The sequence below is a fragment of the Oncorhynchus mykiss genome, chromosome 17, assembly GCF_057628025.1.
Source record: "Oncorhynchus mykiss isolate SJ-2025 chromosome 17, ASM5762802v1, whole genome shotgun sequence".
NCBI lineage: Eukaryota > Metazoa > Chordata > Actinopteri > Salmoniformes > Salmonidae > Oncorhynchus > Oncorhynchus mykiss.
Window position 1 is genome coordinate 11,730,634 of NC_143038.1, and position 19,367 is coordinate 11,750,000.

The 19,367-nt window shown below is 44.1% G+C and overlaps 2 protein-coding genes across 4 annotated transcripts in view; both read right to left on the bottom strand.

The window, feature by feature from the left end:
- The window catches only part of prr36a (proline rich 36a), a 46,526-nt gene extending 34,243 nt beyond the window's left edge, over positions 1-12,283 (bottom strand). For both annotated transcript variants that reach the window (XM_036949676.2, XM_036949677.2), the window contains exon 1: positions 11,782-12,283. The gene's annotated coding sequence lies outside the window, so the exon portion shown is untranslated. The remainder of the gene's footprint in view (positions 1-11,781) is intronic.
- Positions 12,284-15,725: 3,442 nt separating this feature from the next.
- Positions 15,726-19,367, bottom strand: part of LOC110493683 (mucolipin-1) — a 16,951-nt gene continuing 13,309 nt past the window's right edge. For both annotated transcript variants that reach the window (XM_036949678.2, XM_036949679.2), the window contains exons 12-14: positions 19,260-19,367; positions 18,459-18,589; positions 15,726-18,195 (exon numbers count right to left, since the gene is read on the bottom strand). The exon at positions 19,260-19,367 is cut by the window's right edge and continues 99 nt beyond it. In XM_036949678.2, coding sequence (XP_036805573.1) covers positions 18,159-18,195; positions 18,459-18,589; positions 19,260-19,367 — 276 coding nt within the window. In that variant the 3' untranslated portion in view covers positions 15,726-18,158. The remainder of the gene's footprint in view (positions 18,196-18,458; positions 18,590-19,259) is intronic.

Below are 19,367 nucleotides of genomic sequence, written 5' to 3' on the forward strand. Positions count from 1 at the left end.
CCATGCTGTTTATACTCACGTACTATTGTTTGTACAGATGAACATGGTACCTTCAGGCATTTGGAAATTGCTCCCAAGGATGAACCCGGTGATGCGCTGTGCAGACCTCACTACCCTCTGGAGAGCCTTACGGTTATGGGCGGAGCAGTAGCCGTACCAGGCAGTGATACAGCCCGACACTGAGCTTAGAATAATACTGTGAAATTGTGAAAATTATGCCCTTTTATTCTAAGAACTGCTTGAAAAGACGGCCTGAAATTTCTGCCTGGGATGGAGTTTGGCCTGCCTGGTGACATCAGAAAATGAATTAGACCAATAGCTCTTTTCTAAGAAGCCATCCGTTATAATAATAATATATATATTTTTTTTAATTAATTGTTACCCAGAAATGATTTGAGATAAAAAAAATAATGTTAGCATTGGACCTTTAATAGGCCTAAATTACCTTGGGCTCACTAGTGCCAAGTGCAGCATGAGATTATGATAAGATCCTATATGGAGGCCACAGTGGGCTCTATATAGGCTAGTAGGCAGGGTATGAGAAGGGTAGGGGTCGTAAGTGCCAAAGTGTGCGAGTGACGTCCTCAGCAGACCGAATTGGGGGGGGGGGGGGGGGGGGGCGGCTTGTTCACATCCCAACTAGAGGTCGACCGATTATGATTTTTTACGCCGATACCGATTATTGGAGGACCAAGAAAGCCGATTAATCGGCCGATGTTTATTTTATTTGTAATAATGACAATTACAACAATACTGAATTAACACTTATTTTAACTTAAATATAAATCAATAAAATAAATTTAGCCTCATAAATAAACATGTTCAATTTGGTTTAAATAATGCAAAAACAAAAGTGTTGGAGAAGTAATATGTGCCATGTAAAAAAGCTAACGTTTAAGTTCCTTGCTCAGAATATGAGAACATATGGTTGGTTATACCCACATGGGTGAGTGAAAAATGAAATAAGTCGGTGGCGGTAATGCACGTAATTTATGAAAGTTGCCAATATAAATATATATATATATATATATAAGTCAAGAAAATAAAAAGCCTGGAAGGAGGAGAGATGACTAGAAACCAGTCGGTTGACCATTGTGTGTGGATTAATTGGTGGAGTAGAGGAACCTTGTGCATTTCAGGTAAAATAACAAATGTTGATATCCAAGGACAATTTTGCTAGCAACTGCAAATTTCCATAAATATTTCATGCTTTTTGACTCGTCCCCAAATTAATATAATTGGTTCAGAGTTTGTTTTGATATTTTAACCTGCGTGTCATGATCTCATTTGGTGTGGGGGGACAAAATACATTTATGCACGATGGCGCACACGCAGCCGGTTTGGGTTCCGTGTAAGGCTAGCTCAGTTAACGATCAATTGAAATAGCAAACGTTAGTGATCATGCATGGCAAACTATTTTAGTTTTTACACTTTTATAAAAAGTGATTAACCTGTATCATAATCCATTTTTGGTACACTTATGTTTTAGATGACTTTATAAGAAATTACATGTAGGTGTAAGCACTAGTACTTTTCATTTTCCCGGGCTAGTTAGTCTATTGTTCAGTCCACATGAGTCTGGTGCTGTAGTTAAAGTGTAAAGCATTTTGAGTAAGTTTTATCTTCTTATTCCTGTAAGAGATTGAATCTAACACTATATTAATGGTTATATAAGAAGGTACTCATGGTATGTGTATATACACTGCTCAAAAATAAAGGGAACCCTTAAACAACAATGAAACTCCAAGTCAATCACACTTCTGTGAAATCAAACTGTCCACTTAGGAAGCAACACTGATTGACAATAAATGTCACATGCTGTTGTACAAATGGAATAGACAACACTTGGAAATTATAGGCAATTAGCAAGACACCCCCAATAAAGGAGTGGTTCTGCAGGTGGTGACCACAGACCACTTCTCAGTTCCTATGCTTCCTGGCTGATGTTTTGGTCAGTTTTGAATGCTGGCGGTGCTTTCACTCTAGTGGTAGCATGAGACGGAGTCTACAACCCACACAAGTGGCTCAGGTAGTGCAGCTCATCCAGGATGGAACATCAATGCGAGCTGTGGCAAGGAGGTTTGCTGTGTCTGTCAGCGTAGTGTTCAGAGCATGGAGGCGCTACCAGGAGACAGGCCAGTACATCAGGAGACGTGGAGGGCAACAACCCAGCAACAGGACTGCTACCTCCACCTTTGTGCAAGGAGGAGCACTGCCAGAGCCCTGCAAAATGACCTCCAGCAGGCCACAAATGTGCATGTGTCTGCTCAAACGGTCAGAAACAGACTCCATGAGGGTGGTATGAGGGCCCGACGTCCACAGGTGGGGGGTTGTGCTCACAGCCCAACACTGTGCAGGATGTTTGGCATTTGCCAGAGAACACCAAGATTGGCTAAATCGCCACTGGCGCCCTGTGCTCTTCACAGATGAAAGCAGGTTCACACTGAGCACATGTGACAGATGTGACAGTCTGGAGACGCCGTGGAGAACGTTCTGCTGCCTGCAACATCCTCCAGCATGACCGGTTTGGCGGTGGGTCAGTCATGGTGTGGGGTGGCATTTCTTTGGGGGGCCGCACAGCCCTCCATGTTCTCGCCAGAGGTAGCCTGACTGCCATTAGGTTCCAAGATGAGATCCTCAGACCCCTTGTGAGACCATATGCTGGTGCGGTTGGCCCTGGGTTCCTCCTAATGCAAGACAATGCTAGACCTCATGTGGCTGGAGTGTGTCAGCAGTTCCTGCAAGAGGAAGGCATTGATGCTATGGACTGGCCCCCGCCCGTTCCCCAGACCTGAATCCAATTGAGCACATCTGGGACATCATGTCTCGCTCCATCCACCAACGCCACGTTGCACCACAGACTGTCCAGGAGTTGGCGGATGCTTTAGTCCAAGTCTGGGAGGAGATCCCTCAGGAGACCGTCCGCCACCTCATCAGGAGCATGCCCAGGTGTTGTAGGGAGGTCATACAGGCACGTGGAGACCACACACACTACTGTGCCTCATTGTGACTTGTTTTAAGGACATTACATCAAAGTTGGATCAGCCTGTAGTGTGGTTTTCCACTTTAATTTTGAGTGTGACTCCAAATCCAGACCTCCATGGGTTGATAAATTTGATTTCCATTGATAATTTGTGTGTGATTTTGTTGTCAGCACATTCAACTATGTAAAGAAAAAAGGATTTAATAAGAATATTTCATTCATTCAGATCTAGGATGTGTTATTTTAGTGTTCCCTTTATTTTTTTGTGCAGTGTATATGTAAATAAATGTGATCCTGTTTGTAAAACAGGTCAGTTTTTTTGGAGTATGGGTTCAGTTCCACCAAGGATGGCGAGCCGCCCGAACCCAGGACATCAATGAAGATTTGCATGTGAAGATTTATTTTCCTTGGAGAACACCGAATTTGCACCATACTAAGGTGTGGTAGGATTTCTCTTGCAAGGCATCATTGCATCATACATTGCAGTGGGATTGTTATAAGCACATGCTACACTTAAACACCTTACAGTGTTTATTGATCGGCTCAGTCACGCACATTTGATTCCATCTTATGGTGGTTTATGTTAATATTTGTGAATTGGTTTGTGTTTTATGTGGATTCATGTTTATTGTATTGCCATTTCAACTTTGAAATCTGAGAGACCCTCAGAGTTGGGTGCACCCTAGTAAACTATAGGCCGATATCTAAGTCTGTTGTACTGTTGATGCATTTCATATTGAGCTCGTTGTACAAATTTCACATATCAATATTTACTCAAGGTGATTCATTTTTTTGTCAGTGTTTTTATTTACAAAATACAAGCCGGCATTCTTTCCCTAAATTATCTAGTGGTGGGGTTTTCATTTCTCCCTATTGCTCCAGTAGCGAACCTAACTGAGCCAATAGTTTAAGCTTAAACACACAGTAGCCCATAGTGTTTAGCAATTGTTACATATGCATCGACTGAGTAGCCTCTTCTCCAAGCGTAGAGAATATATACAGGCACAGAATATTTTAGTGCTGTAGACTAAAGATCCTGAAAAAGCCAGATCCGCAGCCACTCCGTAACAAAAACAGGCGATGTTGGACAACGCACACACCCTACTGTGGGCTCTCCCAATGAAGCTATGCACCGCTGCCTTCCCATGCACACCCTATGGTGGCAGTCTTTTCACAGTGACTTGAGGGTGAGGGCAGGGTGCTGATCTCCTATGAGGCATCGCAACAGGAGAAACTCTCCCATAGAAGATAGCTTACTAACCTTTACCCTTCCGTTTAACCAGATCCACTGGCACAATGGACTCAGTGGAATGGAATTACTCAGTGGGAATATGAGCTCATGCCATCGCTCGTAACTAAAGCCCATGGCATCTCATCTGGCAATACACTGAAGAGGTAGTGCTCATTTCAGTTGGAGACAGAATTGAAGCATAAAACCTGTCAATGACAAATAAAATCACAAAAATGGCCTACCAAATCCCTCCATGGCTAATCAAAAACAACACACACAGGATCCCCAAGCCAGCCAGCATTAAATGTCTTAGGGTACAATCCAAAACATGGGACCCCCTACTGGAGCCCTGCACAGGCATGCATTTTAAGCCCCCCAAACCCTAACCATGCCCAAGACATTCAGGCCCTATTGTTTCTGCCAAGGTTAAGGCCCAGCCCAAAATCAGAAATGACTTCCTCCATTAGTAAACCTTTTTGCTGCTACTCTCCATCTGTCACAAGCTCCCTGCACTCGGAGTCAGTGAGTAACCATAGCAAGGGCTCCAGTTGGGCTGCTCTGCTCAATGAAGAGACATTAGAGCAGTTAACTGTAAACTCTGACAAAACGCAAGGAACATCGTTATGATCCTAGTCAGGTATGACTACTGCGCAGCAGAGCACAAGCAAATGGCTCAGCTTCAAAATGATAGAGGTCAATTTAGTGACACCCGAACCCTGCCCGTACCCTAGTTATTGATGAATAAACAGGCCTTAACCCGATGTTTAATGTCAGGGCCCGTCGACCTCAGGTCGGGTAGCTCTACCCCACCAAGCGCCCTTTTCCTGCATCACCCCACCCCTCACTGGGTGTCCTCCGCACTGGGGGTCTTCTGGAAGCCCTGCCCCATGTATAGCTGGCGCACCACAGAGCTTGTTAACTCTAGACAAAAACCTGTATGAGGTGTCTGCATAGTCCCACTTCCTGGATGACTGATGAGGCTGGGGCAGACCCCGTTGGAGACACCAGGGCACAAGGCCCCTTTGCCAACTTGGGTAGACCATAGATCTATATAGAGAAAACAAAGATGCTTCCAAGCTATTCTATGGACCAGTAGTGGACATCGCCAATTCATGGAGGACTGCAGTGTGTGCATGCTCCTGTTCCAGTCCAGCTCCTATGAAGTAACCCTATCCTGGTGTAATGAAAGACCAGAATTAGTTGATTGCTTGGCTGAAGTATGTGTGTCCTGCGCTGCAGCCCTCCAGGATCAGAGCTGCTGTCCCTGACATATAGGATGGACACTAAGCCTTGGCTTAGCCATGCTAAACAATTCATTAGCTGGACTGTGTACTTAAACCACACGTTAATGTGAATTAATTCCATAGGGGGACATGGAGATGTGCTAAGTGACGTTAAAGCACTCGATAATGAGGAGGATAAGACTGTGGCAAGTCACGCTACAGGCTAAGTGGATAGTTAGTGTAGCCAATTAGCCTTGGAGGAGTCAGATGGGATGGACTAGCCTAACAAGGTAGTGTTAAGGGAAATCCTAAGACAATGGGGTAACCTAGTCATTTAGCCTGGGGGGGGAATGGATTCGAGGCTAGCACAATCTGGTTAAACTGGACCAGGTTCAAAGCAGCACTGAGCCAGGTTTGGTCTGGGGGTCTCTTCAGGACAAGGTGTGAATGTTCCCGCAGGGTGGGAGATGGCAGAGTGTGTTTTTATTTTATTTTTTTTTACCTTTATTTAACTAGGCAAGTCAGTTAAGAACAAATTCTTATTTTCAATGACGGCCTAGGAACAGGGGCAGAACAGATTTGTACCTTGTCAGCTCGGGGATATGAACTTGCAACCTTTCGGTTACTAGTCCAACGCTCTAACCACTAGGCTACCCTGCCGCCCCGGGTAGCCGTGTGTGCTGGTTGTCAGTGGGTAATCTGAGGATTAAAAGGTAACAGACAGGGCCCATTGTCTGCCCCTGTGCCCACTGAGCCCCCTTTGTCCTGGGGCATAGAGGGGCGTATGGATTAGTTTAGCCAGGGCAGGGGGACAGGGGTATCAGCTGGCACGCTTGGTTTTGACAAAAATCCCATGAGAACAACCAGACCTGGGACACTAGGGCTCTAAATGTATAAATCCTTGATTCCTCACATCTTCTCAAACCCCATTGGAGAAGGTCTGAAGGGTTTGCGAAGGAGGCAAGGGGATAGGTTGCAGGGAATCACTGAAAGACTAATTGAGATAAAGCCATGACAGACCAGGGACACCAGGCTTTGGAGGGATGGGGAGGGTGAGGCTTACAGTGGGATGGCTACAGGGCTGCTTCTCTCTGGGGATCAGGAAGTAAGTCAATAGTGGAAAGTAGCTGTGCTCTGTGGTGCTGCTGCCTCAGGGCCAGATCAGTTACCAGAGCTATGAGCAGCCAGGGTGAGCCCAGGCCAGATGGACTGATCCCATTGCGCCTGCCACACACTTGGGGGCACACACACCATGCCTCTATTACTGAACACACAGACATAGGTTACTCATGGGTCAAGAGGCAGATCAGAGCAAAACCAGCCACAACACACAGACAGCAAGGGCCGTCATACACACACCTCAAACCTTGGGGTCAACGCCTAACCACAAATCAAACCTTGTCCCAAAGCACCCCATTAAAACAAACCAGATATGGCTAAAGCCTATCGGGAGGGATACGGCGTGAATAGATTTGAATGAGGCCTCACTGGAAAAATATTAACTAAGTGGACTTAATAGTTTCTTGAGCAGGCATCAAGGTCAGACCAGAACACAACGGATCTGGCAGCCACAGAGTCCAAAAGCAGTGCGTGTCCATTGCTTCGTGGCTAATAAAGAGAACGCTGAATGCCAAGGCACAGACCACCACAGTGGCAAGCGCTACAGCAGCACAACCAACCACAGCTTCCCGTGGGACAGCCGGCAGGAGCCCTTCCAGACTGGAGACCGTGTCCCAAAAAGCACCCTACTCCCTATATTTGGGGACGACTTACTGAGACGCCATAGAAACCAGCAAGAGAATGCATGATGAAACCTACTGTAATAGTATTTCACAGCAGATGTGTGCCATACGTAATGCAGCAAATTGAGGGATTTTATGGCAGTTGATAGCTAGTCCCGTCAGGGTGTGTAATTAGGTAGTATATCATCTGCTCACTATGCAGGGCAAAGAAAATGGATTTGAGCCCAGTGACCTTGACATGCATTGCGTAATATCTCAGCAGCTGTTGCATTGATGCATTCACATGGCCCCAACAATAACTAGCGCAAATAAGGATGCATTAGCAACCATACAAGTGGAAAGCCATGACACGCGCACTCCCAAGACCATTATTTAAGTGAATTTGTTGAAGGCGCCCAACAAAATAACTCAGATACTGACCTGCAGAGTTTTACAGCTGTATCCAATTTAAGCAGATGTCCCGGTGACACGATCGGAAACAATGCAATGCCAACCACCTGGATTTCTGTGAGTCTTACCTAAAATAGAAAATAGACAACTGCAGCTGCCCCATAGGGCACCATGCTGACTAACAAGGGCGTCCAGAATACAGGAGAGGAACCATTTGAAGTGCACCAGTGCATTTACATTCCAAGACCAGTTGGTTGCCAATCCCGTTACATGACTCATCGAGAGAACGTTAGTTCTACGAGGCTGAACTAAGGTCAGTTCTCTTTCAATAACTACAGCAATAAGAATGATTTTAGGGTTGGTAATACTGATCTTAAACCTGCACGTAGGGTAGTCTCGTCAACCCAACCATAGACAAAAGCAGTAACTAGGGTATTTTTCTGGCATAGGGAAACTGTCAATACTTTATCCGCTTTCATAAAATACTGAATAGCAAGATGGAGATTAGAGGTCGAACGATTATGATTTTTCAACGCCGATACCGATAATTGGAGGACCAAAAAGGCCGATACTGATGAATCAGCCGATTTTTTTAAAAAAATGGTTTTGTAATAATGACAATTACAACAATACTGAATGAACACTTATTTTAACTTAATATAATACATCAATAAAATCAATTTAGCCTCAAATAAATAAATAAACATGTTCAATTTGGTTTAAATTATGCAGAAACAGTGTTGGAGAAGTAAAAGTGCAATATGTGCCATGCAAGAAAGCGAACGTTTAAGTTCCTTGCTCAGAACATGAGACCATATGAAAGCTGGTGGTTCCTTTTAACACGAGTCTTCAATATTCCCAGGTAAGTAGTTTTAGGTTGTAGTTATTATAGGAATTATAGGACTATTTCCCTCTATACCATTTGTATATCATTAACCTTTGACTATTAGATGTTCTTATAGGCACTTTAGTATTGCCAGTGTAACAGTATAGCTTCCGTCCCTCTCCTCGCTCCTCCCTGGGCTCGAACCAGCAACAACGACAACAGCTACCCTCGAAGCAGCGTTACCCATGCAGAGTAAGGGGAATAACTACTAGAAGGATCAGAGCAAGTGACGTTTGAAACGCTATTAGTGCGCACTAACTAGCTAGCCATTTCACTTCGGTTACACCAGCCTCATCTTGGGAGTTGATAGGCTTGAAGTCATAAACAGCGCAATGCTTGGCGCACAACAAAGATCTGCTGGCAAAACGCAGGAAAGTGCTGTTTGAATGAATGTTTACGCGCCTGCTTCTGCCTACCACCGCTCAGTCAGATACTTGTATGCTCAGACAGATTATATGCAACACAGAACACGCTAGATAATATAGTAATATCAACCATGTGTAGTTAACTAGTGATTATGATTGTTTGTTATAAGATAAGTTTAATGCTAGCTAGCAACTTACCTTGGCTTACTGCATTCGCGTAACAGGCAGTCTCCTTGTGGAGTGCAACGAGAGAGAGAGAGGCAGGTCGTTATTGCGTTGGACTAGTTAACTGTAAGGTTGCAAGATTGGGTCCCCCGAGCTGACAAGGTGAAAATCTGTCATTCTGCCCCTGAACAAGGCAGTTAACCCACCGTTCCTAGGCAGTCATTGAAAATAAGAATGTGTTCTTTAGTGACTTGCCTAGTTAAATAAAGGGTATACATTTATTATTTGTTTTTAAATTGGCGCCCAAAAATACCGTTATCCGATTGTTATGAAAACTTGAAAATTGGCCATTCCGATTAAATCGGTCGACCTCTAATGGAGATCAGAGATTATTATTTTTAAAACCTTTATTTAACTAGGCAAGTCAGTTAAGAACAAATTCTTATTTATCGATGACGGCATAGGAACAGTGGGTTAACTGCCTTGTTCAGGGGCAGAACGACAGGTTTTTTACCTGGTCAGCTCGGGGATTCGATCTTGCAACCTTTCGGGTTACTAGTCCAACGCATCAACTACCTGCAAAACCACTGCAAAGGTTTTACCTGAAAACTTTGGTTTTGAATTGCAACGTTTTGTTATGTCCTCCCTGAGATTTGTTGGGAGAGTCCCCTGAATCCCCCCCCCCCCCCTTATTGACGTAGTGTGATATAGTTCCTCTATGCCAAAAGAGCCCATAATTGAAACTAGACTCTAGGTCACTGACTACCAACCTCTAGTCTATTTAGACTTGACACTGCAGAGGTTTAGGATGAGGACAGAGGAAGTGGCGACCGTAAAGGGGAAGTGGTATTATCTTAAACCGGGGTATCAAAGTCATTTTCCCCCAGGGGGGCCGCATTTGGTCTTCAATGAGGTCCGGCAGGCCACAGAATATGTATTATTTAAAAATAAGCTAAATATTGTCCTCCGTCTATAGTTTCCGGAATTGTCAATGCACCCTGACATGTAGGTGATTATTAGTGAGCTGGACACAGTCAAGAAACTGTTTGAATGTAGGTCCATTATAATTGACAGTTGATTTGGTTTATAGTCATTTTAAAGTACATTTAAAAAATATATGTTATTATAATAATAAGAGCACCCGCAGGCCATAATGGACCCCCCTCCCTGACTGCATGTTTGACACCCCTGATCTTGTTAGGAGCTCAGGCTGCCATAGGCATCAGTGAGAGAGATGGTTTCACACCCCTGCAGTGATAATTCACACTCAGAGGGTTGCCTGAGAGGTCACCGCTGAGCGAGGACATGCACTCCCCACTCAGGGCGGGCGAGAGGGTGTCACTGTCAAACCCCTGCAGCAACGTAACCTCTCAGTCAATGCAACACCCTGAAACGGATAGATAGATATATATATCCCTACAACAACACTTGAAAACCAAACACGATCACATTCACCACATTAGCAAAAGGAAAACAGTCATGTCTCCTTTAAGAAATCAAATGACAATTTAACACAATTAACACTTTTTCAGATTTATCAGTGAAAGATAACACTTGATCAGAGGCCTGTTATATACGAAACAGAACAATTGATGACAACAGCAGACACGACCAGGCTGATGCTGTTCGATTGATTCTTGATCAGATTTCGAGTGTCATTTGATAGACTTCTGTTGACACCCAATCAGTGACATTGAGATGGGGCAGGTGGGATAGCATTCGTTGGCATGTGGAATGGAATGCATGTGCCCCATTAGGGATTATGTAATATGTATTTGGAGCCAAAACCCAGATGACAGTATCACATAGCCATCGGATGCTTCTGACCTCTCCCTCTAGCTCTGCCCAGTCTCAGTCTGTTGTCATGGGTGATATCTCTGGATGTGTAGGTGAGTATGAAAACAAACAGCGATGTGAATCTTGGTGAGCAGTATAATCTAGCAGCCAGCCATCTCCGAAACGCGCCAGACAGACACTCCCGTTTTCACTGACGTGATGTTGGTGTAAAAAGTAACTCAACATCTTCTTGTGATAGGGAAATTGTGATGGGCAGGCGCAGGCCTATATGCTTCTCTATCAATTTTGCTTACATTAGATTTTCAGCTGGATGTTAATGGTGTGTTTAATGTGATATTGATTCAGCAATGTAACCAACAAAGACATTTAGACTACACACATAGAAATTAAACAGTTGAGGCACTTTCGATTGGGTTATCAATCGATAATGGGATCGCGATCCACCAGCCCTCCATTAGAAAACGCAATTTCAGAGCAGAGTTTACCGGCGAGCCACAGAATTTAGCGAAGCCCAAATCCCAGGACATAATCATGAACGGTAAATTAACCCCGGTTTTGCAGTAGCCATTTGGGGCCCTCATTCTCAGAACAATGAGAGTCTGAGCTGGGGCATAATAGGGGGAAGTTTGGTGCCGAGGTTAGTCAATAAATTATTGATTCAATTAACATATAGGCTACATATACAGTTGTGTGTCCAGTCACCTAATGCGCCTTGACAAGGCTGTTTTAGGGAAAGGAAACCACCGCCCAAACTCTCCACCGACGTTGTAGGCATCACATCAAATTCTGTTAGAAAACACGGGCTTTCAACAACGAACGTTTGATATGTGTAATTTCATGAGCTTTGTTTGGATAAAGTAGAAGCCATTGTTTAACACGAAACCAACATGAATTAGCAGAAAATTATAAAATACGCCGAAATGGCAACAATGTAGCCAATAAATTGGTTTTTGCAAGACATTTGCTGGCTCGTGCTACAATCTATCAATTCCCACTCACCGTAAGAAAGTCGAGGCACGCTTCGCAGCGTTTCCCCAAATTCTTTCAGGGACCGTCGTAGGCTACTCCTTTTTAAGGCTACTTCCTCGCTGGCTGGACAAAAACAGACCAAATATGTCGACGCAGACGTTGGAAATTTAGAGGACAAACACTCAAACGTGCAGCTGGCTCCCTTCACTGTCAAGCTTCACAATGAAGCTGTAGATTCAATTGACTTGTTCAAACGACGTGCATCCCTCCTTTAGTAACGTTCTTTGGACCACAGAAGCAGACCACTCTGAAGATGAAGAATCGAATGAGTGGAGTTACCACATAGTCGAGCGAGGGTGAAATTGAAGGAGAAGCATGCCCCCCTCCAAAAAAAAATCGATTTCTCCAGCTAGGAACCAATGAAGAACATGGCCTGAGCTCTATTTAAAATAGGGATGATGTCATATGCTAAACCACTGCCCCTCCTTTTATTTTCTGTGTGCGAGAGTGCCTTGCCCCATCCCTCACCCCCTCACTCACCCCCTCACTCATACTCTCGTGTATGAACTTCCAAAATCCAGCTGCATGGTTAATATTTAAACTACTGCAGGCCTACACTGGATGCCTGTAAGGCAAAACACATAGGCTAGGCTACATAAGTATGTACACACAGTAGTCTGTCAAAGTTTCAGTTGGTTCATAAATCGATTTGAATGCAATTGATAGTTTCTTGATATCAATGAAGAATAGGCATATTTATTCAACTGAGAAAGGCATTATTCACAGTCCTGGTTATGTCTTATTTATTAGCATAACGTCACTGTCCGATAAACTTTGTAACTCTTTTTTTTGCAAAGCAGTAACTCAACGTGCTCTGAACATTTCAGAACTCTAGGACCATCAACATTTATTCAAATGAAGTTTAATAGTTGTATGTTCGTTAATGGGAAAATATGGTCATTTTATACATTCCCTGAAAAGCTTCTGTTCTGGTGATGTTTTCATCAGACAGCGACGATAAGGTGCATCTGTTTATGGCGCTTATGAAGATATACAGCCTCAGCTACTTTGCTGCATGGCACTGACTGCCCACAATGGGAGTGGCAGCTTGCTTCTGTTCCCTCAGTTGCAGCTGCTGGCTTTACAATAGGAATCAATGCAAAGACGGGGAACATACAAAGACTATGAGATTGACAGAAGAAGATTGAAAGAGACTGAATCGGGCCAAGACATCGGACATCAACTGGTTTGTTATACAGCAAGACGACAAAGAAGAACGAATGAAAGAGGAGGCTTTGGGCAAAGAAAAGTCCCAACTCACAGTGCCAGGAGAGGAGAGGGTTAGACTGGAAACAGACATGATGTATTCACTCTGGACTAGTGTTGTGAAAGATGTAGACATAGGGATCCTCACCATCCAAACTGCCTTTCTTACAGTGTGTGTGTGTGTGTTTACCTCACCTCATTATAGTGTGTGTGGAAGCGGGTGACTCATACGGACAGTTCTGTTTGTCTAACCCCTCTGTCTGTCTCAGCTAATCACAGGGCTTTGCTAATTGTTACATCTGCAGCCTGTCAGCCTTACCTATCATATAGGGCCTATTGCAGAGAATGGGGAACCAAGAGCCTCTCCCTGACGCCGTAGCTTTTATAGTATGTGTGTGTGTATTCGGCCGCAAACTAAGATCCTTAATTGGGTTGTTAGTAAAACAACTAAATCCAGTCACTTCCTGGTTCTGCCCACCCACCTCAATGCTCTGTCATGTTGTCCTATAAGGGTGTGGCTCAGTATTGGTCTCTATGGGAAAGCCTGTGGCAATGGAACAGGGATTAATTGTTCAACCAAAGGGGTTTCTTTCATCCCACTGTTTGTCTTATTGGCCCACAGTCTTCCAGTGTGGTCTTGTTGTTTTACCCATCTGCCAAAACAACACTAGTCCCGGACATACTTTGTGTCTGCAGCTCCGTGTACAGCTGCATACGCTGCCCATGGCACAGAGCAAACAACCATGCAGCCCACACACATACAGAGAGGCTAACAGACAGACAGAGAGACCGGCAGATATACAGAGACAAATAGACCAGCACACACACACACACACACACACACACACACACACACACACACACACACACACACACACACACACACACACACACACACACACACACACACACACACACACACACACACACACACACACACACACACACACACACACACACACACACACATGCTGAAGAAAAGTGTCATGGTGGTACATTTCTGGCCTGGGTACGAAGTATTTGGTCCACCAAGACAACAGTTAGAGGGAACCTCATCTCAAAAGATCATGGAAGCCTAGCGCATCACCCCTTTACTACAGTAGCTTCTCTCGGTCATCGTTGTTCGGCAGTCGGGAAACGTGAGGCCACCTTTGACACACTGGAACACATTATCAAACGACAAATGAAATACCATAGAAATAACAACGCCGCAGACTCAAACACCACACTTTACCGACCCGTTGAAACTGTAGATTGTAGACCATTACCCCGGAGTAGTCATGATGTATTGAGGGCACCATGTAACAACTACAAGCATATCCACAGGTCATTACAGGTCTCTAGTGCAAAATGCGTATTTCAATGAAAATAACCTGTAAAGGTTAAATGGAAAAACAATATGGGGGTGTGGTGAGATCCACAATGGGCGGGATTCTCTTCTCGTCTTGAAAAAAACGTATACTCAAAAACGTGGAAATCAATCACAATCAATCCGCCATCATTAACACAAGGGAGAATTCGAATGATTTATTTTTGAACTATTTAGAAACAAAATCTAATTGGTACAATTTAAGGCCAAGTGACAAACAATAATGCAGGCACTAGGGACGGAGGCGAGACCACGCGGGTCTGGCAGAGGAGATAGTCGTCGTCGCTTGTGTGCGTCTGTAAGTCGTTGTTCGTATGTGTGTGTTTGTATTTGGTGTGGAGAAAAATAAGAAAACTCATCGCCAGCATCAAGTGGTGTGCACATACACAGTGGACACACCCAGCAGACTATTAGAGTGCAAGAACAAAGAATGAGTCACTGAGATGGACATGGGCCAAGAGCTCAGCTAAAGGATGGGCAGCCAGGACAGTACATAATGGATGATGATATTCGGTTTAGTGGACTGGAAGGAATGATGTGCTGCATCAGCCGCCAAAGGCTGCTTAGGAAAGGTACATTAGCAGTGGAGGCTGCTGAGGGGAGGACGCCTCATAATAATGGCCGGGACGGAGCAAATGGAATGGCATCAAAAACATGTGTTTGATACCATTCCACTAAATCCAGTCCAAACATTACCACGAGCCCCGTTCTCCCCAATTAAGGTGCCACCAACGTCCTGTGTTACCAGGATATGGGCACATGTGTTCTATGTAAGGAGATCTACCATCGCCGTTTTGCTGTGTGGACTGTGCCGAATTTGTGCATATTGAATGTTACATGAATTGTGTAAATGTACCTATGGTATTTGTTGTACTATAATACTATAATTTAGTCTTCAGTTGTATTAGATCCCTATTGTCTCTGTCTACCTAATAAACAATTCTCCTCCTTTAGGATGTTATTGTCCGAGTCTGAGGGGTGCAAAAGCCCGTATTCCCCCTTCTGGTAACTTCAGGTAATTACATCCTGTGGTAAACTCGTGATTTTCCGTCACACAGTAGACAATTTGACCGGCATTGTTTGGATCTAAATCAAGTGGTGAAGGAACCAAAGTATTGATGCGTCCTGATTCTTCACATTTAAAAAAAATAATTGCATTTGCACACTTCCCGTCACAGACTTAACAAGAGGAAATTCCCTCTCGCCAACGATTACACCAATCCATTGCTTTTAAATCCATTGATGCATGCAAGTGCAGACTTCGAGAAAAGGGTGGAGAATTGGGATGCAGCCCAAAGCATTTGCCACCTCCTTCTTCTCCAAAGTATTTCCAGCCAGGTGAACAAACAGGCATTTAATCATCAGTGGTTTGGCATCATACCGAGTGTGGCACAGAGATCCAACATACTCAAAACAATGTTCAAGTACAATCAACATTAAAAAAAAAAACAGGACATCTAAGTGTCTAATACTACAATATACAAACGCAAGGCCAAAAACAAATCCTGTTTGTGTACTGCTTAGTTAAGAACATACATTTAATTTAAATGTATTATATGACCATTCAAATAAGAGCTACATGACTCCTCACTAACCGGCAGACAGGCTATGGCCCTGTACCATTTCGGCCCCTAGCCACTTCTCGTAGCCTCCAGCCCTTTGGTGTTCTCAGATCCTAAAGAATGGATATGGTGAAAGCTCTGCTTTTAGACTATTTGGGAGGTTATACTCCCATATAACTTTGCCTACACCTTGGTTCTTTGGAATCTATCAAAACGGCAAAAGGTTCACTTTTAGAAGTAGCTAGGGACCGTAATGGAAGCAGGCCTATAACATATTAAAAAATATATGATTTTTTCTTCTTCAATAGTGATTGGAGTACAAAGCTCAATTCATGACCACTTTCTGGAGTCTGAACCTGAAGACCACACTCCCCTTAGGCGTTTCTCTCTAGATACCGAAACAACCCAACATTTGAAAAAAACAACAAAATAATTTAAACTTTCACTAGGACAAAGCAATTGGCTAGTTTTAAACTAGGCATCATTATGAGGCATACAACAGAATGGGAACGAAACATATGTGAGAGCATTCTTCTGGGTCAACATAACAGGCATTACTGCAGTGCTCGCAAATACCCCATCCCTCTGGCCTCGTTTAGCTGTCCTGCCTGCTCGTTATCCTCTCCTCGTTACTCGCAGGCAGTCTTTGTTCTTTAGACCAGTCGGATACAATCTGCAGTTCTCCATCCATATTGTCCATGACTGGAGTTTAGGCCTTTAAAAAAATTCACCCCCCCAAAAGATAGATGAACTCTCCATTTTCCAATCATGTAGTTTCCTCATTTAAGGAAGTTACATTCAGGTCAGGCAAAATTGGAAAGTCACATTACCATTGCGACCGGAATGTTGTGGCATGGTGGGTATTGTGTTAGTGGGTCTTTGTGAGACTTGGAGTGGATTTGACTAATTCACTACGGGTCCCCTTCCAAATGAACTCTGATGAAGCAGCATCATTTGTGCATCGTGAACAGGACATGTACAGTGTACAACTTGACACGTACAAATCAACAATAGCGCTGACGTTTACCCTGTTTGCTGTGCCATCGGATTAACACCTACTGAAACTACTGGTACTGTAGGTGTGATTGAGATGATGCACTGCATCTCTTTCTGTGTCCAACTTAAACTATAGAACAATTCTATGGATATTGTTCCTGGAGACCAGAACCAGCACCCGGGTGTGAGTACAGGTTTTTTAACTGATCGGTCTTAAACTCTGAAATACAATGGCTGCGTTTGGACAGGAAGCTCAATTCTTATCTTATTTCTACTTATCTGTATTTATTTTTAAACCAAAACGGATCAACTCTGAAAAAGATCAGATGTGATGGTCAAAAAACCAATTAGTGGAAAAAAAGATCCGAATTGGACTGCCTGTCTAAACACGGCCTATTAGGCAGGAGATTTGTACATCTGAGCAAAGGTTAAGGCTATTGAGTGAGCCATTGGGTCCAGGCACAGTGCAGGGTTTAAGTTCAATGTACTTGCACACTTGAGAGCAGCGGTGGTGACCACAATGCACTGCGGCGAAGCCAGCCTTGCTCTCAGCAGTTCTTGCTGGGCTTGCGCCTCATGACAGGGCAATGATGTTCTTGGGTGAGTCATGTGACTTGGGCTTAAGTGCCCTCTCCTTTTATGGACAGTGAGAATGCTGCTCCAGAGCAGTCTCTGGCCTAGTATGAAGTATGCATGTCATTGTCATCCCCTTCATAGATAACCAGAACTTCTGATAGAAAAAAAAACATGCTCTGTCCAGTTCTTGTCCCTTGTGCAGCTTACTGAACACCTAAAAACCCATGTAAAACAATTAAAAGCAGCTAAACGTTAGCATTAGTGCTAACAAGACATTTCACATTGCACTATGGTCCTCAGCAAGTATGGATTGTGCAAATATCCAGATTTTTGGTAAAATACTGTTGTTCTCTTTCTGTGTGGGGAATGCTGTGTTGAGCTGTATGTTACTGTGTAACATCCAGGCAACATCCCTATAACATTCACACAATGCAGGAGGTCTGGCCAATGAATCCAATCAAAAAAAGATTAGGCCTTCAGCTCATAGTCCTCTGTCTGTATACGGTTGAACTGAGGCTCCTCATTCAAGTAAGTGCTCATGCATGACCTAGATTTGATGGTAAGGACAATGAAAATCTGGATGCAGTGTGGCGCTCCGGCCAGCAGAGAGCGCTGTAGGTACAGACACCCCATCCCAGTCAGTTCACCAAAAGGACATCCTCGTATGTTGTCGTTCTGAGGGAAGAAACCGGGCATACAACGTAAAAACGTAAACGTCTCTCAACCATGATAGAAAGGATAACAGTGAATTCATCTGTTATTGTCTGGTCATTGAAGTGGCATCTACTGCTAATCATTCTACAGAGGAACATCCATCAACTTACACCCATCTGACTCCTTCAGATCGGCAAACACTGAAGAGGTTAGGAGCTGGAGGGTGGTTTCTGAACCCGGCCTTGAACTCTACATTCAGTCTTGACCTATGCCCTTTGACCCACCTGTCACAGCAGCAGAAGAAGGAGCAGGGCGAGGTCTCGAGGCCCCGGTACATCCCCGAGCTGGGCGTGTCAGTGCACTCTGCGATGAAGGCGTGCAGGTCCGTAATGCGGTAGGGCTCCTGGGTTTGGTGCTGGAGGGACAGGACAGGAGACAGGCATCCATGTTTAGGTTGCTCACTCTCTGCATCTCAAATGGCACCCTATTCCCTATGTAGTGCACTATGTAGGGAATAGGGAGCCATTTGGGAAGCATCCACAGTGTGTATTGTGATCGGTTGGCTTTCATTAGGTGTAGTTGTTTGTAATTGGCTTCTGTTTGTACCGCTATGAGCTGTGAACATGAATGTTATTATACAGTGCTCTTTTACATTCATTTGGATTCAAGTCTGTTTAAAGGGATACTTCGGGATTTTGGCAATGAAGCCCTTTATCAGATGAACTCGCGGATACTGTTTTTATGTCTCTGCGTGCAGTTTAAAGGAAGTTGCTAACTAGAGTTAGCGCAATTGCTAAATAGCGTTAGAGCAATGACTGGAAGTCCAGGGTAACTGCTAGTAGATACTATAGTCTTCCACACATATTGCGGTAACGCTGGTTAGCAATGGCTTGAGAAATGACCTCTAACTTCCTTCATAGACAAAGGGCTTTAAAGTCTCTTGGTTGTACCGTGGTCTCTGAAAACGCACACCGTCGACAAACATTTTCAAATTAAATCACCCTGCAGATTATAATGAGATTACTGTATTTTTGACATAGATCTGTGCTCTTTTGCCCGACGAAAATGTTGCCCGTTGTTGTTACCTTGATGGTTTCGTAGGCGCCGGTGATGAGGGCGATGAAGAGCGACAGTACCATGTAGATGAAGAGGGAGATGAAGGTGTACAGGTAGACCTGGCTGAACACCCACAC